Here is a 24,860-nt window from a genome sequence, read left to right on the forward strand (position 1 = left end):
CGGAATCATCCCAGATTTTCACTAAGTGTGGTAGCGGGCGGGAAAAAGGACATCTTACCTGCCAGCCGCAATGGCGGCTTTTCATGATGTATTGTCCAATTCCCGCCTCATTAATTATGTAGCCACAGGAAACACGCTGTCGCACTGGAGGGTGGCCTCCAATTTGCCTGTCATGCCGTAACCTCGCCGTTTCCTCACGCTGGGGGCCATATTTAAACTGCAGCCGCACGCACACTTCTCAATGCTTACAGCCCAGGAGGGCACTAGTGAAGACATGGCCCCAAAAACTAAGGAAAGTGCAGCCCCCCTGATTCAGTGATGCATTCCTGGGATGCTTTCTGGGCACTCTGCAGGCACACTGTGATGTTCTCTACCCCTGCTTTGGCCGCAGGAGGCCCATCAGCTTCACCGCTCCGGCTTGGGAGGCAGTGGCAGAGGTGGTCAGTGCCAATGCTGCACACAAGAGGTCAGCCATCCAGTGTAGAAAATGGATGAATAATCTCATCCATGCCACCAGGTTAAGGCAACCATCTCATCACTCTAAACTCACACACTCACAAAGCCATTGCACATTCACTGGCATCTCACTGCCAACTCAAGGGACATCACCACTCACTCTCACACAAACCCTCACATCTCCATCTGGCCTCATCTCCTCTGGAGACTGCCTCCTCAGCCCTCAGCCCTTGAGGCCACTTTCACAGATCAACGTGTATCCCCACACAAACCCTGGGATACCCATCTTCCCCAGTACAGCCCTCACCCTGCAGCCTCTTCCCTTGCCTGAAACCACTTCTCCCCCTTCCTCAAGTAAGTTCTAGCCCTGCAGCTGTTGAAAAGCCACCCTAGCCTTACAGCTGGTCGGGTAGGTAGAGACCTGCCCGTGAGCCCCTCTAAAAGTGATATGGTGCTGCCAGTGCAGCCTGGCGCTAATGATCGTGAGTGCTGCCCGAAGAAAGGTAGGCAAACAAACATCAAAGTCCTGAGTGAGGTGCAGCTTGCCAGTTGCACATCACTTATGTACAGTTATGAAACAGGTCAGTGTGCAATGACTCCGATATGCCCAGATGGTCCAGTGTGGGGGGGGATGGCTGATTCCGGTGAACAGGGCTTATAATTATTAATATGATGTTCTTGACATGCGGCTGTGGGAAATGCGACCCGCCATTGACGGGTGGAGTGGACGATCACAAAGTGGTTTCACGATGCCGTGAAACCGATTTTTGGCCTTCTTGCGATATTGTCCGCTCACACCTGTCATGATGCCCGACGCCATCGGGGACAGGAAATTCTGGACGATAAATACACATTCTGCAAAATTCATGAAGTAACAAAAAAACACATTCAATTGATTCCACAACAGAGCCTGTTGAAACTGCTTGTTTGTGTATTTAAAAGCAAATCTAGGTCCCCTTTTCCTAATGAACGGGGTTGAAAAACATTTTACTTATTTTTATCAATATAGAGATTACCAACCATTGTTTGACCAGTAAGAACAATGATGCTTCAGGGAAAAATGGTGTCTTCAGTCAGAAAACATTTATAGCTTGTGTATTAAGCAGTGAGCACTTTTGAATGGAAATTGTCCAGCCCTTTTTGTGCATTCTTCTGTAATCCTCACAGCGGAATGGCCTCAACTTAGGATACGATTAGTCCTGATCTTGCACCAGAGATTCCATTTAACCTTGAGGGGTCAGAGTGTCCGTCTGCATGTTGCCATTAAGACCACTGAGCAGTAGGGAGGCAAGAACTCTCAGCCCCTGGAATACCTGCATCTCTCATCACTCCAAGGACTGGAAAGATGTGTCTGGTGAGACCAGGTGTACCAGGTCTTCAGATGGCAGAAGGAGGAACCGCCTGGGGGTCTAGGCAGAGCATCATGGCCTGGACCCCCAAAGATTTCAGGGCGGTAAATCTACCTCTTTGTTAAATAAATAAATTATGTTTATAACCCTGCATCCTCCACCCTTGCAAAGAGGGCTGATGGAACAGTTTTCTCATCTTTCAAGCAGGGGTCCTGTTACCTCTCCCACAGATCCTGTTCTGTCCACCGCTATTTTTTGCTTGTGGGGGCAAGCAGGTACCAAGGTGCAGCCCTAGCGGCGAAGGCTCTCCGAAGGCTCGGAATTGGGATACAAAATAGGGAACTTCCCCTACCCTGAAAAATCCATTGAGGTCAGCAGCAGAGGTCCCTGGTGAAACATTCTAGCAGCTTTGCTGGGGTGCATCTCGATGCAAATTTCTAGCCTTCTTATTCATTAGTTATACCTGCAGGTTTTCTGTCCTTTTGATGCAGTGAATTTCCACCATGAAGTGGAAACAGGAGCTGGGTCTGTTTTCGGGTCAGAAACCTGCCTTTGGTGGGAAGTGGATTAATGTTCAGATTTTCATGGAGATGGTTTCCTGCCCACTTAGAACTAATGGTGGTGGGAATGGTGGTGGGTCAGGTGAAGTGTGGGATTCATTTAGACACCCCAACCCCGTAACATCACTGTCCTGGGAGAGAGATCTGCAGATTGTGCCAAAGCCTTCCACTTCACCAGAGGGAAGCAAAATGCCGTAGGGAAGCTGGAGAGGTCTGGCACCCAGGGCAGGGCAGCCCCTCACCTCATCAATGCCAAAGTGGATCTAATGCTGGTGATCATAGGGTAGAGGAGGAGCTCCTTTTCCCAGAGGGTAGCAAGTGGAGGAGGCCACCTCGTCATGCGCTGCGATGACTTCTCTGTTCAGCATCATCTCCCTTTACCTCCAATTCCTCCTCCCTAACCTCCTGTTCTTGCTCGTCCCCAGATGAGCAGATTCCTTCCAGGGCCTCACCATCCCCAAGGTCCACTCTGTGGAGGACTATGTTGTGGAGAGTGCAGACAACCACCACAATGATTGATATAAAAGCAAAAAACTGCAGATGCTGGAAATCCAAAACAAAAATAAAAATACCTGGAAAAACTCAGCAGGTCTGGCAGCATCTGCGGAGAGGAACACAGTTAACGTTTCGAGTCCATATGACTCTTCAACAGAACTAAGTAAAAATAGAAGAGAGATGAAATATAAGCTGGTTTAAGCGGGGGGGTGGGTCAAGAAGAGCTGGATAGAGGGCCAGTGATAGGTGGAGATAGCCAAAAGATGTCATAGTCAAAAGGACAAAGAGGTGTTGGAGGTGGTGATATTATCTAAGGAATGTGCTAATTAAGGGTAGAAAGCAGGACAAGCAAGATACAGATAGCCCTAGTGGGGTTGGGGTGGGGTGAAGGAATCGAAAAAGGCTAAAAGGTAGAGATAAAACAATGCATGGAAATACATTTAAAAATAATGGAAATAGGTGGGAAAAGAAAAATCTATATAAATTATTGGAAAAAAAAGGGGGGATAGGAAAGGGGGTGGGGATGGAGGAGAGAGTTCATGATCTAAAATTGTTGAACTCAATATTCAGTCCGGAAGGCTGTAAAGTGCCTATTCGGAAGATGAGGTGCTGTTCCTCCAGTTTGCGTTGAGCTTCACTGGAACAATGCAGCAGGCCAAGGACGGACATGTGGGCATGAGAGCAGGGTGGAGTGTTGAAATGGCAAGCGACAGGGAGGTCTGGGTAATGCTTGTGGACAGACCGAAGGTGTTCTGCAAAGCAGTCACCCAGTCTGCGTTTGGTCTCTCCAATGTAGAGGAAACCGCATTGGGAGCAACGAATGCAATAGACTAAATTGAGGGAAGTACAAGTGAAATGCTGCTTCACTTGAAAGGAGTGTTTGGGCCCTTGGATGATGAGGAGAGGGGAAATAAAGGGGCAGGGGTTGCACCTTCTGCGGTTGCATGGGAAGGTGCCGTGAGAGGGGGTTGAGGTGTAGGTGATGATGGAGGAGTGGACCAGGGTGTCCCGGAGGGAATGATCCCTGCGGAATGCCGCCAGGGGGGTGAAGGGAAGATGTGTTTGGTGGTGGCATCATGCTGGAGTTGGCGGAAATGGCGGAGGATGATCCTTTGAATGCGGAGGCTGGTGGGGTGATAAGTGAGGACAAGGGGGACCCTATCATGTTTCTGAGAGGGAGAGGAAGGTGTGAGGTCGGATGCGCGGGAGATGGGCCGGACACTGTTGAGGGCTCTGTCAACCGCCGTGGGTGGAAAACCTCGGTTAAGGAAGAAGGAGGACATGTCAGAGGAACTGTTTTTGAAAGTAGCGTCATCAGAACAGATGCGACAGAGGCGAAGGAACTGAGAGAATGGGACAGAGTCCTTACAGGAAGCGGGGTGTGAGGAGCTGTAGTCGAGGTAGCTGTGGGGGTCGGTAGGCTTGTAATGGATATTGGTGGACAGTCTATCACCAGAAATTGAGACAGAGAGGTCAAGGAAGGGAAGGGAAGTGTCAGAGATGGACCATGTGAAAATGATGGAGGGGTGGAAATTGGAAGCAAAATTAATAAATTTTTCCAGGTCCAGACGAGAGCATGAAGCAGCACCGAAGTAATCATCGATGTACCGGAGAAAGAGTTGTGGGAGGGGGCCGGAGTAGGACTGGAACAAGGAATGTTCCACATACCCCGTAAAGAGACAGGCATAGCTGGGGCCCATGCGGGTACCCATAGCCACACCTTTTATTTGGAGGAAGTGAGAGGAGTTTAAGGAGAAATTGTTCAGTGTGAGAACAAGTTCAGCCAGATGGAGGAGAGTAGTGGTGGATGGGGATTGTTCGGGCCTCTGTTCGAGGACGAAGCGGAGAGCCATTAGCGCAGCTTAGAAAAAGGGTGCGGTGGTGCTGCTGGAGGGAGAGGTCGAGTGTGTTCATGTTGAGGCACATGGCACTGAGTGTGGATCTCAGAATGCGACGGGAACAGCAGAACAGCAGTCTGAGGAGCGTTGTATGTCCCGGAGATACCTGTAATCCTGGGTGGTTTCGAAACATGAGGGATGGAATTTCAGTTGAAATCCACGTGGGGTAAGTCGGCGACGGAGACAGTCACTGAGGAAGGAAATATGGCTGTGAAAGCGAGTTTTAGTAAACACCTTGTCAAACACCAGGAGAGAAATGGAAAGCAATGAAGGTGAACAAGGCAAAAGAGAGATATGGAAATCCTGTCGGAGAGAAGACTGAGATGCTTGCAATGACTGAGATGCTTGCAGGAGAGTATTGGAGAGGACCACCTGATGGGTCCAGGCACTGGAGTTGCAACTTCAGAAGCCCAATGGACTGCTCAATAGCTGTCCTGCTGAGCAGCTGGTACTAGTTGTAGCGCCTCTGGGGTTCCCTTAAGGGGGGCACTGACAATTCAGTCCTATCAGCCATTGGAACCAAGGGATTTCCCTTGTCCTTATGATCCATCCATGCACTTTGGGGTTTGGAGTGGAGAATGTAAGACTCATGGCAGCTGCCAGGAAAGTGAGTGCAGACATGGAAGCAGCTCTTCTTGGGGTCGCAGAACAGTTGGACATTAAGGGAGTGGAGGCCTTTCTTTTTGAGGAATCTCACTGGCCGGTCAATCAGTGCCATCATGGCCACACGATAGTGATTGATACTAGCAGCCGTAGACAGCCTTGCCCCCTGTTCTTCTATCCCCAGGATACCAGGAGGATGCCGATCCTGTTCAAATCCAGGGTACTGAGTACCCGCTCTCCTTCCCACCTCTCCGGCACCAAGAGAACCACCTTTACCAAAAGCCCAGTCCCTTTTGCCCCGAGGACCCTTTATTGGGTCAGGGTGATGCCCTGGGGCAGCTATGATTGGCTCCCACTGTGTACCCAGCTTCTCTCTGTTGTTGTGAAACTGACAGCTTGTGAAACCTTTCTGTCCTTTTAAATATCCCACCCTTCCCCTTCGGCAAGCTCTAAACAAGCTTTTTAATAGTCTTACTTGAGCTGAAAAAGAGGGAGATCGAGATTCCTGTCCTGCCCTCCCTCTACTGCTCCTTATTGCCAGCACTGGGATCCGTGCCTCGAAATTGACATGACACCCAGCACCGGTATTCTCGAGGCTCCCACCACCTCCCATCCTGCCTTCGGACGGGGCCCTGAAAATTCAGCTCTATTTGTTTGACCAGCGCAGGGCCTGCAGCTTTACTCCAGTTTAAGGCACCTGATCTCAACTTAATAAATATATTACTAGAGGCGGGAAGTGACTTCAAGGATTGGAGCCTTATATAGGTTCAGATGCATACAAGTATCAGGACTACAATCGCTGCAAAAATCAGCTTTTTGCACACTTATGGAAAAGTGCATACCTCGTATCTCATAGCTGTATGGGTCATGGATTTGGAAATGTGGGTCCAGTGCTTTCAGAACAACCTGCACACAAATATTTTAAATAAACTTCTCTTAAACCAGCAAACTGTTAATGTATACAGTAACATTAAATATTTTTAAAAGATCAATCATCAAATATCTGCACCAATTATCCATGGTCAATCTGTGAATTATTAAACGGTTGTACCACATTCACATGGGACTGTTTCATCAGCATGTCATTAATATATATGAAAATCATTTTAAGATGACTTTAGAGTGTCACAAGTCTGCAGCATAGTGAGAGGCACTGGAAACTTTATAAAGAATAGAACAGATTTGGTTAAATCAGCCACACGCCAATGGCAGAATTTAATCCGGCCCATGGGAGTGGGCTGGGAGATGGGGATTGGCAGTAGAATTGGGAGGGAAGGTGAGGGATTGGAGTGCCCATCGCTTTCCCAACTTCCCCACCGATTAAGTCAGGGTCAGGGAAGGTCGAGCATGACCTATCCACCTGGAAGCTGATTCTACCATATGCGAAGTGGCCCTATGCCACTCAGTAAACGTTGGCCACCTGCTTGTAAGTTGGGGTTGGGGAGGGTTGCTCCTGACTGGGCACCCTGTGACCCAGGGAGGGCCACTCCCCATGTGACAAGGGCTGCCTGCTCAGAAAGCACTCCCATTCCCTTAACAATGACCCCCCACCATCCCCTACCCTGCCCCCACCTCCACCCCCCACCCCCTCCCCCACCACCCCGATCGGGGCTTCTAGAAATGACCGCTGTGGGGTTGCCTCCAGCTCTCTGGCCGGTGGAGAGGCTCACAGCACAGCCATTAAATTTAGTCCTATTATGGTATCCAATTTAGGCCTGTGGATTTGTAACAATGACCTATTGGTACAACTATCAACTGTTCCTGATGCCTTTCCTGTTGGTGGCAGGAGTTGCAGTGACTAATCAATATGTGTGCTAATAATTCAGTTACTGGTATTAAAAGTGTGGTAAAGAAATTAATTTTGACATCATACCTCTCCACCTGTAGAAGGTTCAAGGTCAGAGTATTTTGAATCACATATTACATCACCCACTCTCTGTGCAGGTCCAGCGTGAATATTTGGGAAGGAGTGTGCACAATCATATGCAAAATATCGCATCACTCTCCATGTCTGACCATAATCTGATGATCTCTCTACTAACATTGCAGCAGGACGGAATGTCTGTGGGTGAGAAAAGAGCAGGTTGATCAGAATATTTCACAGGAATAGATATATACATTGACTTACTGTGCTGCCCAATCCCCAATAACTTGGCTCTGGCCTTTAAATTTTCCTAAATCTTTTCATTCAGAATTGGTAGATTGACAATGGCCATTCCAATTTCTCTGCTCTCCTCACTCACTCTCACCTCCCTCTGAACTTGCAGCACTCTGTTCTCTCAGATCTATCCATAAGATTGTCATTAAATCTGCTGACAGGGGTGGTGCTTGTGCCACAAGTGGTGAACTGAGCTCTACCTAATGGAGGTTGGAATCTCCCTCTCTGATACCTCCTCCCACACACAAACCACAATTTCCTGGACCATAAACCCACATTCTAAACATCAAGCCATTGTTTCCAAGACTGTCACTGATCTCATCTCTTTTGGAGACCTTTACTGCCTGTAACTCCTTACAGCCTGTTCTATCTACCTCATTCCCAAGATCCACAAACAGGATTGCCCTGACGGACATATCATTTCAGCCTATTCTTGCTCCATGGAACTTATTTCTTCCTAGCTTGATTACTCTTTTTCTCCCTTGTTCAGTCTCTTTACATCTGCATCCACAACTCTTCAGACAGGCTCTCTCACTACAACAGTTCCAGTTCTCTACCCCTAATTTTCTTTTCACTGTGGATATGCAAACTCTTTACATCTCCATCCCCCATCAGGATAGTCTGAGGATTTTCCGTTTCTTCCTTAAGTGGAGATCCAACTATCCCCCACTCACCATTGCCCTCCTTCGCTGCCTGTACTTGTTCCCACATTGAACAACTTCTTTGACTCCACTCACTTTTCCTAAATAAAAAAGCATTGCTATGGATACCCGCCTGGTTCCTAGTTATGCTTGCCTTTTTATGGGATATGTGGAACTTTCTTTGTTCCAGTCCTACTCAGATCCCCTCCCTCATGTCTTTTCCTGGTACATTGACGATTGTACCACTTCCGGCTCTTGCTTGAATGGAAAATGTCATCATCTTTAATTTACACCCTTCCCTCAATTTCACTTGGGGGCTGACTTTACATCCCGTGGGTGGGCATGCATCTGACCTGACCAGGCGTAAAACAGCGCAAGAAGACATCGGGCAAGCGTCCCGACGTCATCGCGCATTCGTGAGATATTTCGCTCAATGGGCGAGTGAAAAAGTTGGAAACGTGCCTGCCAACACTTAAGAGGGCAATTAAGTCCATTAACAGCGCAATTGTCTCCGATTTTTCATGGCCCGTCCAACCTTACGGTTGGTGGATGGGCGAATTGGCCAGGCGGACTTTGCATTTTTCATCAAACCTCATCGAAGGGCGGGTTGAAATTTCCGTTATGAAATAAAATTTTTTAAAAATCTATGGCTGTCAGTTGGCCAACAAGTGTGAAATCACAGTCAGGGGATGACTGTGGTCGGCAGTCTGTTTCCTGACTGCTCCCTGGCCCACCAATCAGGTACGCTGGCCAAAGGTAACATTCAGACCTTGGTCCATTGATTGAATTTTTCGAGGAGGTGACTAGTTGTGTTGATGAGGGTAGTGCAGTTGATGTAGTTTTCTTGGACTTTTGACAAGGTCCCACATGGGAGAATGGTTAAGATGGTAAGAGTCCATGGGATCCAGGGTAATTTGGCAAATTAGGTCCAAAATTGGCTCAGTGGCAGGAGGCAGAGGGCGATAGTCGAAGGTTGTTTTTGTGATTGGAAGCCTGTGATGAGTGGTGTGCTGCAGGGATCGGTGCTGGGACCCTTCCTGTTTGTAGTGTACATTAATGATTTAGACATGAGTATAGGAGGAATGATCAGTAAGTTCATAGATGACACAAAAATAGGTGGTGTCATAAATAGTGAGAAGGAAAGCCTTAGATTACAGGACGATACAGATGGGCTGGTAAGGTGGGCAGAGCAGCGGCAAATGGAATTTAATCCTGAGAAGTGTGAGATGATGCATTTTGGGAGGACTAACACGGCAAGGAAACACACATTGAATGGTAGGACCCTAGGAAGTACAGAGGATTAGAGGGACCTTGGTGTACATGTCCATAGATCCCTGAAGGCAGCAGCACAGGTAGATAAAGTGGTCAATAAGGCATATGAGATACTTGCCTTTATTAACCGAGGCATAGAATAAAAGAACAGGGAAGTTATGTTGGAGCTGTATAAAATGCTAGTTAGGCTACAGCTGGAGTACTATGTGCAGTTCTGGTCGCCACACTATAGGAAGGATGTGATTGCACTGGAGAGGGTGCAGACGAGATTCACCGGGATGTTGCCTGGGCTGGAGCATTTCAGCTATGAAGAGAGACTAGATAGGCTAGGGTTGCTTTCCTTGAAGCAGAGAAGGCTGAGAACAGATCTGATAGAGATATGCAAAATTATGAGAGGCATAGATAGGGTAGATAGGAAGAAACTTTTCTTCTTAGCAGAGGTGTCAACAACCAGGGGGCATAGATTTAAGGTAAGGGGCAGGGGGTTTAGTGGGGATTTGAGGATAAATTTTTTTCACCCAGAGGGAGGTTGGAATCTGGAATGTCCGGGATGCCATGCGCTGCATAAATTCTCATGAGGGATTGGAATACTGCTTTTGCTGCAATACTATGCAATCAGTTTACTTCAACCCACTGAGAGTAGTAATCAATGATGATAAGGGAGGCTTTCCTCTCAAATTCAAATAAGTCATCCCAGGCACTCCCAGTCCTTGATGGAAAAGCAGAAGGTAATAGTGATTCTTTTTGTCCTTGGCTGTTTATGGCACAAATAAGACAGTTATAAATAATTTCTTCTCTACAGCAAGTAATTCCTGGCCACCAGACAGATTGCTGTGCTGTTGCACAACATTTTACCATTCCTCAATGATCCTGAAGAATATCAAGCAGCAATGTTCTTGGTATGACAATTCCCTTGTTGAAAACTAGTAAGTCATCAATAACTGTGAAGTGCTTGTGCTTTTCAAAGTACTACTGTAGTATTGGATTAGTGGGGTTGTAATCTGTCCATCCTTACAGGCAATATTCTTGGATTTGGAGAGATTCTTTATTTTGTTGCTGGGTTTGTTTTATTTCCTGCAACTGTTTTGCAGTAACTAGTAAGTGCTGAGTGGTTAAGGGTGTATATATGCTTCAACCTCCTTGACAAAGTTTAAATCCTCTTATATAAAAACAAAAAGCTAAAAGCTACTGCGGATGCTGGAAATCCAAAACAAAAACAGAATTACCTGGAAAAACTCAGCAGGTCTGGCAGCATCGGTGGAGAAGAAATCAGTTAACGTTTCGAGCCTTCATGACCCTTCAGCAGAACTGAAGCATAGTTAGGAGAAAGGAGAAATATAAGCTGGTTTAAGGTGGGGGGGCGGGGGGAGAGAGAAGTTGAGGGTGTGGTGATTGTGGAGATAAGCAAGCAGTGATAGGAGCAGATAATCAAAAGATGTCACAGACAAAAGGATCAAAGAGGTGTTGAAGGTGGTGATATTTGTCTAAGAAAAGTGCTAATTAAGAATGGAAGACAGGACACTCAAAGTACAGCTCTAGTGGGGGTGGGGTGGAAAGACTAACAAGGTTTTAGTTTTAGATTTAAAAATAATGGAAATAGGTGGGGAAAGAAGAATCTATATAAATTATTGAAAAAAAAGGGGAGGGGGGAGAAACGGGGTGGGGATGGGGGGAGGGGGAGTTTAAGATCTAAAGTTGTTGAATTCAATATTCAGCCCGGAAGGCTGTAAAGTGCCTAGTCGGAAGATGAGGTGCTGTTCCTCCAGTTTGCGTTGGGCTTCACTGGAACAATGCAGCAAGCCAAGGACAGACATGTGGGCAAGAGAACAGGGTGGAGTGTTAAAATGGCAAGCGACAGGGAGGTTTGGGTCTTTCTTGCGGACAGACCGCAGGTGTTCTGCAAAACGGTCGCCCAGTTTGCGTTTGGTCTCTCCAATGTAGAGGAGACCGCATTGGGAGCAACGAATGCAGTAGACTAAGTTAGGGGAAATGCAAGTGAAATGCTGCTTCACTTGAAAGGAGTGTTTGGGCCCTTGGACGGTGAGGAGAGAGGAACGATCCCTACGGAATGCCGTCAGGGGGGGTGAAGGGAAGATGTGTTTGGTGGTGGCATCATGCTGGAGTTGGCGGAAATGGCGGAGGATGATCCTTTGAATGCGGAGGCTGGTGGGGTGATAAGTGAGGACAAGGGGGACCCTATCATGTTTCTGGGAAGGAGGAGAAGGCGTGAGGGAGGATGCGCGGGATATGGGCCGGACACGGTTGAGGGCCCTGTCAACGACCGTGGATGGAAAACCTCGGTTAAGGAAGAAGGAGGACATGTCAGAGGAGCTGTTTTTGAAGGTAGCGTCATCAGAACAGATGCGACGGAGGCGAAGGAACTGAGAGAATGGGATGGAGTCTTTACAGGAAGCGGGGTGTGAGGAGCTGTAGTCGAGGTAGCTGTGGGGGTCGGTAGGCTTGTAATAGATATTGGTGGACAGTCTATCATCAGAAATTGAGACAGAGAGGTCAAGGAAGGGAAGAGAAGTGTCAGAGATGGACCATGTGAAAATGATGGAGGGGTGGAGATTGGAAGCAAAATTAATAAATTTTTCCAGGTCCCGACGAGAGCATGAAGCAGCACCGAAGTAATCATCGATGTACCGGAGAAAGAGTTGTGGGAGGGGGCCGGAGTAGGACTGGAACAAGGAATGTTCCACATACCCCATAAAGAGACAGGCATAGCTGGGGCCCATGCGGGTACCCATAGCCACACCTTTTATTTGGAGGAAGTGAGAGGAGTTTAAGGAGAAATTGTTCAGTGTGAGAACAAGTTCAGCCAGACGGAGGAGAGTAGTGGTGGATGGGGATTGTTCGGGCCTCTGTTCAAGGAAGAAGCTAAGGGCCCTCAGACCATCCTGGTGGGGGTTGGAGGTGTAGAGGGATTGGACATCCGTGGTGAAGAGGAAGCGGTTGGGGCCAGGGAACTGGAAATTGTTGATGTGACGTAAGGTGTCAGAGGAATCACGGATGTAGGTGGGAAGGGACTGGACAAGGGGAGAGAGAAGGGAGTCAAGATAACGAGAAATGAGTTCCGTGGGGCAGGAACAGGCTGACATGATCGGTCTGCCAGGACAGTTCTGTTTGTGGATTTTGGGTAGGAGGTAGAAGCGGGCCGTCCGAGGTTGGGCGACTATCAAGTTGGAAGCTGTGGGAGGAAGATCTCCAGAGGAGATGAGGTCAGTGACAGTCCTGGAAACAATGGCTTGATGTTCTGTGGTGGGGTCATGGTCCAGGGAGAGGTAGGAGGAAGTGTCTGTGAGTTGACGCTCAGCCTCCACGAGGTAGAGGTCAATGCGCCAGACAACAACAGTACCACCCTTGTCAGCGGGTTTGAATCCTCTTGTTTGGTTTCTTCTGATGATATTCATGATAGTTCTGTTGAAGAGTCATACGGACTCGAAACGTTAACTGTGTTTCTCTCCACAGATGCTGTCAGACCTGCTGAGTTTTTCCAGGTATTTTTATTTTTGTTCATGATAGTGTGTTTGCTGTTGTTTGATACTTCCCTTGCACTGTAAACAATTTTGAAAATTGATTTTGCAATGCACTGTTGTAGTTCTCATCAGCAACTTCATAAACTTTATAGATCAATTCTAGTTTTAGACATGCCTTTCAGCTTAGTAATGACCACTCTTGATTTTGCATGACATAGAGAGGTTTGAGGACCTTTCAGTCTTTATATTTCAGCTTTTACATGAGTTGGCCTTTGACTTTTAAAGTTGTCCCACCAGGGCCTTGTAATTTGATATGAAGTGGTGTACAATGAGACACTCAGGCTTGACCAAATTGCTGGTATAAGATTTAAAAGTGTTTGCAGTAAAAAAAGATCACTAGAGTAGGTGTAGTAAGGAATGTGACCTTTTTGCCAGGCTAGGATAAGTGGATAAAAACAAAAAGCTAAAAGCTACTGCGGATGCTGGAAATCCAAAACAAAAACAGAATTACCTGGAAAAACTCAGCAGGTCTGGCAGCATCGGCGGAGAAGAAATCAGTTAACGTTTCGAGCCTTCATGGCCCTTCGGCAGAACTGAAGCATAGTTAGGAGAAGGGAGAAATATAAACTGGTTCAAGGTGGCGGGGGGGGCGGTGGGGGGGGAAGAGAGAAGTTGAGGGTGTGGTGATTGTGGAGGTAAGCAGTGATAGGAGCAGATAATCAAAAGATGTCACAGACAAAAGGATCAAAGAGGTGTTGAAGGTGGTGATATTTGTCTAAGAAAAGTGCTAATTAAGAATGGAAGACAGGATACTCAAAGTACAGCTCTAGTGGGGGTTGGGTGGAAAGACTAACAAGGTTTTAGTTTTAGATTTAAAAATAATGGAAATAGGTGGGGAAAGAAGAATCTATATAAATTATTGAAAAAAAAGGGGAGGGGGAGAAACGGGGCGGGGATGGAGGGAGGGGGAGTTTAAGATCTAAAGTTGTTGAATTCAATATTCAGCCCGGAAGGCTGTAAAGTGCCTAGTCGGAAGATGAGGTGCTGTTCCTCCAGTTTGCGTTGGGCTTCACTGGAACAATGCAGCAAGCCAAGAACAGACATGTGGGCAAGAGAACAGGGTGGAGTGTTAAAATGGCAAGCGACAGGGAGGTTTGGGTCTTATATTTCTCCCTTCTCCTAACTATGCTTCAGTTCTGCCAAAGGGCCATGAAGGCTCGAAACGTTAACTGATTTCTTCTCCGCCGATGCTGCCAGACCTGCTGAGTTTTTCCAGGTAATTCTGTTTTTGTTTAGGATAAGTGGATGACTGGACAATGTAGTAGATCGTCAGGCTAGCTGAGGCAAATTTGCGTTTCTGAATAAACCGCAGGCATCATTCTGTGATTTTTTTGTGACTTCATCTGTAATTGTATAGAACTAGACGTGCAATATAAGAACAATGTGGATCAATAATGAGGATGGTATAAATATATGGAAGAAACTGTGTAACTTTGAGTAGCCTCTTAGAGCAATCTGAGGGTGCTTTCTCCTGTATGCATACTTGTATCGAACAAACTGCTGCTTGACTCACCTACAGCTGACTCTGTGTCAAGTTCCTTTAGATACTCCACAACAGATAGACGAGGGTTGCAATGTAATCGTTTGACCCATTTGACTTCATCTGATAAAACAGGAACACCTGTTTCTGTCTCTAGCTTAAACTCTGTAGGGTGTCCAGCCGCTTTGAGTTTAATACTTCACACTTTGTTTTCAGTATCATTTGCCACACCCAGGAAGTTTAGTTCCTTTGCTTGTGGTTCTTCCAATTTTTGTATGTGGTTCTGTTTTAAAATTTTCTCCTTTTTTAACAGGTTGTCAGTGTTTTCAGTGACAAACAGTTTTGTAGTTAAAGTGGTGTACTGACCTAGTCTTTTTGTTCCTTTTTGTGTATTCCTGAAGCAGTTCTGTGCCTTGTGAACTTTTTTCTCCAGTTGTCCCAGTTTTGAGCCTGTTGTGAGCCTTTTGCATTCTGAAATGGTTCTAGGAGTGATACTATGGATTCTATGCTTCTGCTGAGTCCTGGAATTGTTCTCGCTTCTGTGCCGCTGCTTACTGCTTCGGGCCTGTGCTCACTGTTGTCCGGTCTCTGGGTCTGTGCCTCAGCTTGTATTTGCTGCTCCCACGATGTTCTGATGTCTTCATATTTTTTCTTTTGTCCTTCCTTCGAAGATCTTTTGTCTTGCCAGCCCTATATCTTCTTTTTAAGGTCTTCTAGGTCTTTTACTCGCCACCACGTTTTGTGTGGTTGGGGTCTAGCTGGGGGTTTTGTGGATTGTCTATTCTCCCAAAGTCTACTGCTCGAGTTTAGTTTCTCAAAACCACTACTCTTTTTTACAGCAAGTATTCACACATTTGGACCTCTGCACAAGGTTAGAGCTTTTTGTCCTTCCAGATCGCTTTTACTTTTCAGTCATGTGATCTCATTATTATTACATCAGCATCATGTATGCTTCTGATGTTAACCCTTTACTCTACAATTTCCATCCCTGCGAAATCCATCAAAAATGACTGCAAAATGTCACAAGTGATTATTGTTGTCTCCAGAGATGAAGAAATTAGCTGCCTCTTGTCCATTTCTTAAAGATGGGTATGGACATGGAGTATTCAGCATAATTTTACATTCTAGGGCTGTTGAAGGAGAAGCAATCTGTATCCTCGTCTCTTGATAATTATTAGGAGGTTCATGGGAAAAAAAAACCCCACAGAAGACAGGCCAGCATGGAGTCATGAGTGTAAATGAATAAACCTTTACTAACATGAATGCTTGCCTTTCCAATGGTTTATTACTTGACTAGGCATTAAAAAGAAAATGTGAAATTATTACCTTGAAGGAAAGAATAAGATGACTAAATTGAAAAAGTGTTTCCAAATCCAGTTGAATGCTGACATGGTGCACACCTACAGCAACAAAGAAATTCATTGTAATTCGGTAAATATGACAGGCTGCAGATTGTTGATCTGTATAGGCAAGATTAATAGACAAGGAAATTGCTGTTGGCTACAATACTGGATGAATGCTTAACCTGTGGCATAGCATTCCTCTGTCTGTTGTTTTAACAGAAGCATTAGCCTATTTACTTTAACATTTTCTCAACATCTCCTCCCCCTTTCTGAATTGACTCTGGCACTTTGATTCTGTCCCATTCCACCGAGTTAAAGGCAATCTTCCCTCTGTCTCCAAATCTCCAAATGACCTACTCTAGCTCCTATTTCTTGTGCTCTTTATTACCTGTACCTCCCCTTGCAGCAAACATACCATTTTTTGACTGCCACCATTTCCTTTTCCGATCTGGCTCAAAAGCTGTGATAACATTTTCAATTAGATGGCTGTTGGTAGAGCTGATATAGTTGTAAGGTAATCTTGAATCACAAATAAAACACTTTTGTTCATCCTATTTTTTGAAAAAACAGAGAGTCTTCAGTATATTATAACTCACGCATACATTTTATTTAAGGATGCTAATTAATGTATTGCTTTCAAGTCTGCTGTTTAGTTTTGCTCGTGTAAAAAGTTAGGAAGTCACAGTGGCAACACTGATTGATAGAAACATGAAATTGAGGCTACTAACAATATCAGCTGACCCCTATTAGCGTAGATTTGTGAGGCCCCCTCTATGTTCCCAGTGGGTGCACAGCAACCTGAATTAAGTCCTCCTGAAAATCAGAATCGGCAGACCACCAGCAACAAATTGGCAGACTGTTATCCTCCTGGTTTTTTGTCCCACTACTACCCCATTTACAGGTATAAACAGGGCAACAGTGGGACAAAACTCTGCTCCGTCAACTTCACACAAAAGAATCATATGAACAGACAACCATGGCGCCAATAATCTATGCATTTGGATTAACCACTTTTATAAATTGCCAAGAGATTAATTATGTATTATAATGTCTGAACAAACATAATTTCAGATCTTTTGATGAAAAAGAAATGATTTCACCATGAAATATAAATTATACTGATTATAAATGATAACATGTAATTTAATGTGGAAATAGAATGGCCAGATTTATTGCGTTTCTTTCCAACTGTCAATTAAAAAATTGCTCCTACTCCATTTGATTTGAATCTAAATGAATATAATCTAGGCAAACGAGACTGAACAAATATGATTTAATACACCTTGCCCTCAAGCAACAAATCTTAATTCTTCACAGCAAAACAGTATTGTTGAAGTATTGTGGTTCATTCTGGTTTTAGAAGGCATTTTAAGGTATAAAATACATTATTTGTTTTTATATACATGCTCAGAGCAATGAATCCAAACAATGATGTGACAATTTCTGGGCTAATCCATGTATTAATGCTGAAGGTGAATTATAGAACACCACCATGCATTCACTAATGGATTATTGAAACTTTTTTACCCATTCGCTCTTACCAAGCGATCAAAACATTCTTCTTTCATTGTTTGTCTATGTGGCCAGACTGCTTGCTTGTCCCTACAACCACACCAACCCCCCCCAACTTCTCTCCCCCAACCACCCCCCCCCCCCACCTTAAACCAGCTTATATTTCACCCTTCTCCTAATATTACTCAGTTCTGTTGAAGGGTCATGAGGACTCGAAACGTCAACTCTTCTCTTTTCCGCCGATGCTGCCAGACCTGCTGAGTTTTTCCAGGTAATTCTGTTTTTGTTTTGGATTTCCAGCATCCACAGTAGTTTTTAGTTTTTGTTTTTAAACTTTTAATTAGCCCAAGGCAATTAAAGTAAAATGCTCTTCAGCTTTGCAGGAAATAATGATATTGTGACAATTGAGGTTTATCCTAATGTGTGTTCATGTCATTTGTTGTGGATCTTGGCTTGTTAGGACAGGTGCCTGTCTGCTCAGGAGCCCCTAACGATATAGTGCAAGTCTTAATGAAAACATGAACTAACTTGTGCACGAATAATAAAAATATTCCATTTGACACTATAGTGAAAGCATCTTTTGCGCTAAATTAAACATGCACTCAGGAATTTGTTATCCAGCCTTTGAACAGTGCATCATTAATGGCAGGTTATGGCAATTCCTTTCACTTCTGAACACCTCCATTAATCACTTGCTCTTGTAATGCAATGTCTTAGAAAAAGTGTAATCTTTCTAAACCACAAGAAGCTCTCATTCTTTAATTTTACTCTAATATTTATCGGTTTTATGATCTACAAATCTGTTTCTGCATGACTAATACTAACTTGTCTTGGCAGAATATTCTTGTATTTTGGAGGTAGAGACATGCAGTGTGTTTTGTCATGTCTATTTGAACTGCTTGATTAGATTTCGTCGATCATGTTGTATCATGATTATGAAAGGCAGACACAGTAATGCATCAGATGATTCCCAACAATCTATTTGATATACTGCAAGTAAGGATGTAGGTCAGAGTAAAAGAGATAGTTATGCTACCCATATATAAATCTTCTGGCAATTTTTTTCTCATTGCAGAAATATTCACAGGGCTGTCTGACAAACAGTCAGTGAGGACAAGGGATAAATAAAACTGCAAGAGAAAATGAAAACAGCCTGTAAATGTAGGAAATGAACTGGTCTCAATGGAATGGGGTGGACCTGGTGTAAAGGAAAGCTCCTACTCCATGCCATCAGTAGAAAGTGATCCAGTTGTGAAATTTAAAAGGTGATATTCCACAAAGTATTAGACTCTGCTGTATCCATTCTTTGGGTGCAGATGGGGGCAAAATTCACCACTTGTTTTCTGTGTCTCAAGGGCTTCTGAAATAGTCATATTGGATCGGGCACTATTCAGGTGTCTCTGGAAGCTGTTTAAAATAAGGCCCTTTCATATTTTAATGAGAACCCTGCTGCCTGTTTCAGGATCTCTCAAGAAATTAATTGGAACTGAGTGGAAGATGTGGCCAGCTTGCTCCGGTCAGGTTTTTGGGTTCTTCAGCAATCTAGCCATCAATTTGGTAAAAAAAATGTTTAACTTATCTTTATGTGGTGTTTCTCCAGGCTCTTCAGCACAGCCAGATGGCCAGCCCAAATTAGTCCTCTTCAAACAGATGAGCTGCCTCTGGATGCCTGGTCGACATCCACATCTCGCTGAAAGCTTACCTCAGTTTTGATCATGCTGCCTCTATTTTCTGACACCAACAATTCTGCTCCCAAAAATTTAACCTGTATTAGAGCTATTTCTACACATAGGTTTTTGTGAATTGTGCCAGCTTTTCTATCCTGGAGGAGCCTCATGAGCATGTTTCTCTCCGATGGTTTGTTTCCACCATACTTTCTTCCCATCCATTAACTACTCTGCTGAGCAGTTGGTTGCAAATGGGCACCTTAAGGTGATATACGCAGTACTCATCTTTGCATGTTTTTTTTTATTTGTTAACAGGACCAGGGCATCGTTGGATAGACCAGCATTTTTTTATTTTTGCCCATCCCTAATTGCCCTTGAGAAGGTGGTCGTGAGCCGCCTTCTTGAACCGCTGTAGTCCATGTGGTGTAGGTACACCCACACTGCTGCTAGGGAGGGTTTACAATATCCATGATCTTCAAATGGGTCACCATTTACTGGGGCCAAAGACCATCAACCACAGCAAAAGCGGTAACCAAGAATACTGTCTAGAAACCTATATACAATTGATCAAGCACAATGAGAATCATATGTTTCTTCACTAAATTAAATTGCTGATCAGGTGAAGAGTTTCATTCGCAGCCTGGGTTCGCTGTCACTCTGGCACTGTTTGATCATAACAGAATTATTGAGGCAGATTTCAGGAATTCTGTTATGGTTGTGATGTTGCTTCTGGACTTCCTCACCTGTGCTGAAGCCATTCCTAGTTCTAAAAATTGCATGCCTTGGATGGATTATAATCAAGTACATTATTCATAATATTTGACACAATAAAAAAGATCTCCAGCAAATTGCCCTTTCACAAACCTCAGCCTAACTATTGATATGTCACAGTTTAATCTAGATCCTTAATATTTATATTATTTGTTCACCGTATGTCGATATTGCTGCCAAGGTCAGCATTTAATCCCCATCCCTAATTGCCCTTGTGAAGGTAGTGCTGAGCCGCCTTCTTGAACGGCTGTTAAACTTCTTAAAACATGTTTATTAGTTAATTTATGACTTACTGTACGATTGTGTCTCAAGGTAGAATGCTAATGCAGAAAATTGAATTAAAATTTAATGTTTTTAAATGTATGAACTGACCTGTAAGTGACCTAGGATGCAATATGTTTGAGGTCCATTCAAACCGCAGGTTGAGGAAGCAGATAGTTGGCTGCTGCGGCCCACAAGCAGGTCTCCAAGAGGCGGGTGACAAGACCCAGCATTGCAATCCTCTTGAGCGTAGGCAACATTTACCAATACTGTAAGTACATGATATAGATTAGGATAAAATAAAATACATATACAGTTCATTCCCACGATAGGACAATTCTTAATCAGGATGTAAGTGCAGTGTTTGGGGAAATGGAAAAAACAGATTGTTGCAGCAGGTCATACTCATCTGAGACTGTTTTTTTTTAGATTTCTATCCCTGTTTTTGAATCTCTCTGTGGTCTCACCCCACTCTATCTCAGTAATTTTTTTTTCCAGTCTTACAACCCTCCAAGATCTTTGCGCTACTCCAATTCTGGTCACTTGCCCATTCCTGCTTTTTATCTCTCCATCATCAGCCTTCAACTGCCAAGGCCTTCAGCTCTGGAATTCCCTCCCTAAACCTCTCTGCCTCTCGACCTCTCTTCCTTCTTTATGATGCTCCTTAAAACCTACCTCATTAGTCACCTGCCCTAATATCTTCTTATGTGGCTTGGTGTCAAGTTTTGTGTGGTTATGCTCATATGAAAAGCATTGTAATGTTTTACTGAGTTAAAAAGACTCTGTAAATCCAAGCTGTTGTATTAAAACATAATTTTTTGATAGTGGAGAGAAACTTTACTTGCATTTGACTTGTGCTGCATCTGATTTGGCAATGTTGAATATGAATATGAGAGAAAAGTAAATTTGTGTTCCATTCCTCGCCACTGAGACATAACTTAGGTGAGAGCCAAAACCATTAATTGAAAAGAATGTGGATGATCAGATCCTTACCTTTTTGGAATGCTATAGCATCAAACAATGTAAGTTCAGAAGACAGCATGATTCTAGTTTTCTTTTGGGTGTAAGTCTTAATTTCAGATGGGCGTACATCACTTATTTCCATTATGATCAAAAAAGTAGGCAAGAAATCTACAGACATGTGTTGGGAGAGGGATCATATAAGATATTTATCTCTTCTGACCTTTTTCAGTCCTTTCATATGTATGTAAGACTTGTACAATGTAGAGAGTTCATGGGAATGTTGAGAAGCGGAGAAAGTTGAGTAATCTGCATTGGAATAGCAATACTTAGAAAAAATGTTCAGGAATATGGAAGAGTGATAATCTTTTGTAAAATATAAGTAGGTCTGCTATAGCATTACTGAAAGATAGACAAGGACTAGACTTGTATCTTTGTATCCGTTTCAGCTCTCTCTAGCAGTATTGTCCTCACAGTAGAATTCTCAATTTACAAAGCAGAAGTAAAGTGTAACCAATGGGCTAATAAGAGTGAAAAACTTCAAAGTAAATGATACCAACAGAGAAAAATTATTGGAGGAACTTAAGGGACAAGAAGCTGAGAAATCCCCAGGGCCTGCTGGCACACATCCTGGGGATCCTAGAGAGGAAGCTGCAAAGATAGTGGATGCGCTGCCTATGATATTCCAAAATTCCCTGGATTCTAGAACAGCCCCAGTTTGAAGTTAGCAAATGTAACACTGCTATTCAAGAAAGGAGGGAGAGAGAAAACAGGGAACTTAAGACCTGTTAGCCTGACATCAGTTGTCAGTCTTAACAGTGTACTTAGAAAATCATAGTATGATAAGACAGAGTGAGTGTTGTTTTATGAAAGGGAAATCAAGTTTGTCAAATTTATTCAAGCTCCTAGAGGATGTAACTCGTAGGAAGATAAATGGGAGTCAATAGGTATAATATACGTGAATCTCCAAAAGGCATTCAATAAGGTGCCACACAATATGTTAATATGCAAGATAAGAGCTCATGGAATTGGAGGTAATATGTTATTATGAATGGGTTAATGGACTGGATGCTGAGGGCTGGCATAAAACATTTTCAAGTTGGCAGGCTCTGGCTAGTGGAGTGCCACAAGAATCAGTGCTGGGGCCTTAGCTATTTATGATCTACATTAATGACTTAAATGACAACACAGTGAATATTCTATGCAATTTCATTGATAGTACAAAGCTAGGTGGAAATGTAAGCTGTGAGGTGGACACAAAGAGGCTGCAAAGAGATATAGAAAGGTAAAGTGAGTGGGCAACAAGGTAGCAGATGGATTATAATTTGGGGAAATGTGAGGTTATTCACTTTGGTAGTGTTACAGATAGAGGAGGAGAGATAAACTGAAACCCCAATTCTCTTCCCTTCTGTCTGTAATCAGTATAGTTTATTTTGAAAAGGTAAATGTGTAGAATTTCTAAAAACCCATTAGAGTGTAGTCAATTTAAAAGTACTAGCAGCAGACTTTCATGGGTTTAAACAAAGAAAAATTTATTCACACTCACCCCAAAAGATCTATGCTACGTCAGTCACACACTACACACTCAGAAAGATGCAGGGTGGAATCTTCCCTTCTCGCCATAAGTTCCGTGGCAGGATGAAAAAGTGGGAGCAATTCGCGCTGTGGAGCAGGGCAGGCTTTTGTATGCAATCATGCGCTTCCCGCTTCATTAGTTATGCCTACGCATATTCCACATCGAGTCTCGTCATGGGGCAGGCAGGAAGTCGGGCGCCCCATCGTCATGTCCAGGTGCCATATTTAAAAGGCACCTGGATAGCCCTTCACTAATGGGAAGAAGGAAAGGATGAGCAGGAGAAGGCAGCAAGCTTTGACTCCCCGCTGCAGCGATGCATCCCTCGAGCATCTCCTGCAGGAGTACCAGAAAGGCAAGATGTCCTCTTCTCCGTGGATGGCTGCAGGAGGTCATCCCAGTTGACCATTGCAGCCTGGGAGAAGGTAGCCAGGCAGGTCAGCAATTGTGGGTTCAGAGGAGGACTGCCCTGCAATGCAGGAAAAAAGGATTAAAATTTAATCCATGCCACTAGGGTAAGTGAACCTTCTACCTTTTCAACCCACCTCACCACATCTGTGATTGTCTTATGGGATCTGAGCTTCACTGAGCAAGGCCAGCATTTCTCTTGCATATCCCTAAATGGCCTTCACGTGGTGGCGGGCTGCTGTCTTACTGAACCCTGAAGTCCATGAGCTGTGCTATTTGTGAGGGAACTGCAGGGTTTTCACCCAGCCACAGTGAAGACACAGCGGGCGACTGCAGGTGCTGCTGCATGAGTCAATACCTATTGACTCCCATGCCCCTGCTGCCTTTGTCCTTCTAATTGCCAAAACTTGTGGGGTTGAAGGGTGTTGTTCCAGGAACGTTGGTGACTTGCTGCAGTGCATCTTGTGCATGGTACACATGGCTGCCACTGTGCACAACTAGTGGAGGGACTGAATGTTGAGGGTGCTGGATGTGGGCATCAATCAAGTGGCCTGCTTTGTCCTGGTTGATGTTCAGCTTCCAGCTGCACTCATCCAGGCAACTGGAGACTATTCTATCTCACTCCTCACATATGACATGCATATGGTGGTCGGGTTTTGGGGAGTCATGAGCTCAGTTAGCAGCCACAGAACTAACAGCCTGCAACCTGCTCTTTCATCATGTGTGCTCACAATCCATCTATCTTTATGCAGGAGAAGGCGGCCACAATGGGAGGGAGAGAGAGAAAGCAGGAAGGGGGTTACATGAGATCTGGCCCTTCACACAGTTTGAACATCAGGCTGCCGAGTTGGCAGGGGAGGAGTGACCGTGCCAATGCTGACGGCCAGGTCAGTGTCCCCAGCCATCTAGTGAGGAAGCATAATCCAGACAACCTTGGCAAATCAAGGCGACTGATGATTGCTACGTTTGAGGCAGCCTAGGCAGTCACTCGCTCTCTCCTCTCTCCATTCTAGGTGCCAGCAGGAAGAGGGTGAAGCCAGCCCCTGTACCTAAAGTCAGCCCAGCTCCAAGGAGACCTCGGAAGAGGACAATAACGACTTCTCACCTGTAGAGCTGTCACAGTGTTCACCTGCACCCTCCACCAGCCCAGACACACACACCTCAGTGGCTCATTGATCTAGTTTAGGCTCAGGCTCACACTCTGGTGGTCACCGCACAGTCATGTGTCCACAGCCGGAGGAGGACACGGCAGCAGTGACAGCCAAGGTCTCTGGAATTTGGAGGACTGCTGGAGAAAAGGTCTCTGCTAAGTCTGAGTCAGATGACAAGCCTCTGGGAGCGGTTTTGGAGAGGACACTGGAGTATCAGAGAGACGCAGGGAAACATCAGGCAGGCGTGCCAGGGGCCCTCAACAGAGTGAAACGCAAGGCAGAGGAGTGCATTCGTGTGTTCTCTGATATAGTGGCTCCGACATATGAGTGCGTTGAAGACTCCATGGGGAGGATGGTGGACGCCATGGAGAACCTGGTCCAGCAGAACTCCCACTTCTGCCGGAGATGTGCTCAGACCTGCACTCCTTCGCTGTAGCCATGGGTGAGCTTTCGCAGTGGCTATACGAGAGGGGATGGCGTACCTCGACCTCCCTCCAGGTACCCCTTCTCTACAAGGAGTCAGGGCACCCAAAGGAATGAGGACCATCAGGCACACATCCTGGGAGCTTCCACCCAGGGATCTCCAAGGGTGCCCAGCTGATACCAATCCCCTCTGCCTGTGACCCCATCAGCTCCAGCTGCTCGTGCCGAGGCGGGTGCACCTGCCCCTGAGCAGGAGAATGGAAGCAGGCTAGGGCCCTTCAGGCCTTGGGGCCTTCAGAGACGCCCGCCAAGGTCATCACAGACAACAGGGCATGGTGGT

At 45.1% G+C, this 24,860-nt stretch overlaps 1 protein-coding gene across 1 annotated transcript in view; it reads right to left on the minus strand.

Annotated features, from left to right (window-relative positions):
- lamb4 (laminin, beta 4) overlaps nt 1–20,329 on the minus strand; it is a 118,136-nt gene extending 97,807 nt beyond the window's left edge. Inside the window, exons 1-5 of the mRNA XM_078553462.1 lie at nt 20,117–20,329; nt 16,210–16,345; nt 15,778–15,851; nt 7,235–7,423; nt 6,204–6,267 (exon numbers count right to left, since the gene is read on the minus strand). Of these exons, the coding sequence (XP_078409588.1) occupies nt 6,204–6,267; nt 7,235–7,423; nt 15,778–15,851; nt 16,210–16,345; nt 20,117–20,326 (673 nt within the window). The 5' untranslated portion in view covers nt 20,327–20,329. The remainder of the gene's footprint in view (nt 1–6,203; nt 6,268–7,234; nt 7,424–15,777; nt 15,852–16,209; nt 16,346–20,116) is intronic.
- Nucleotides 20,330–24,860: the final 4,531 nt, after the last annotated feature.

Source organism: Cetorhinus maximus, chromosome 12 (assembly GCF_964194155.1).
Source record: "Cetorhinus maximus chromosome 12, sCetMax3.hap1.1, whole genome shotgun sequence".
NCBI lineage: Eukaryota > Metazoa > Chordata > Chondrichthyes > Lamniformes > Cetorhinidae > Cetorhinus > Cetorhinus maximus.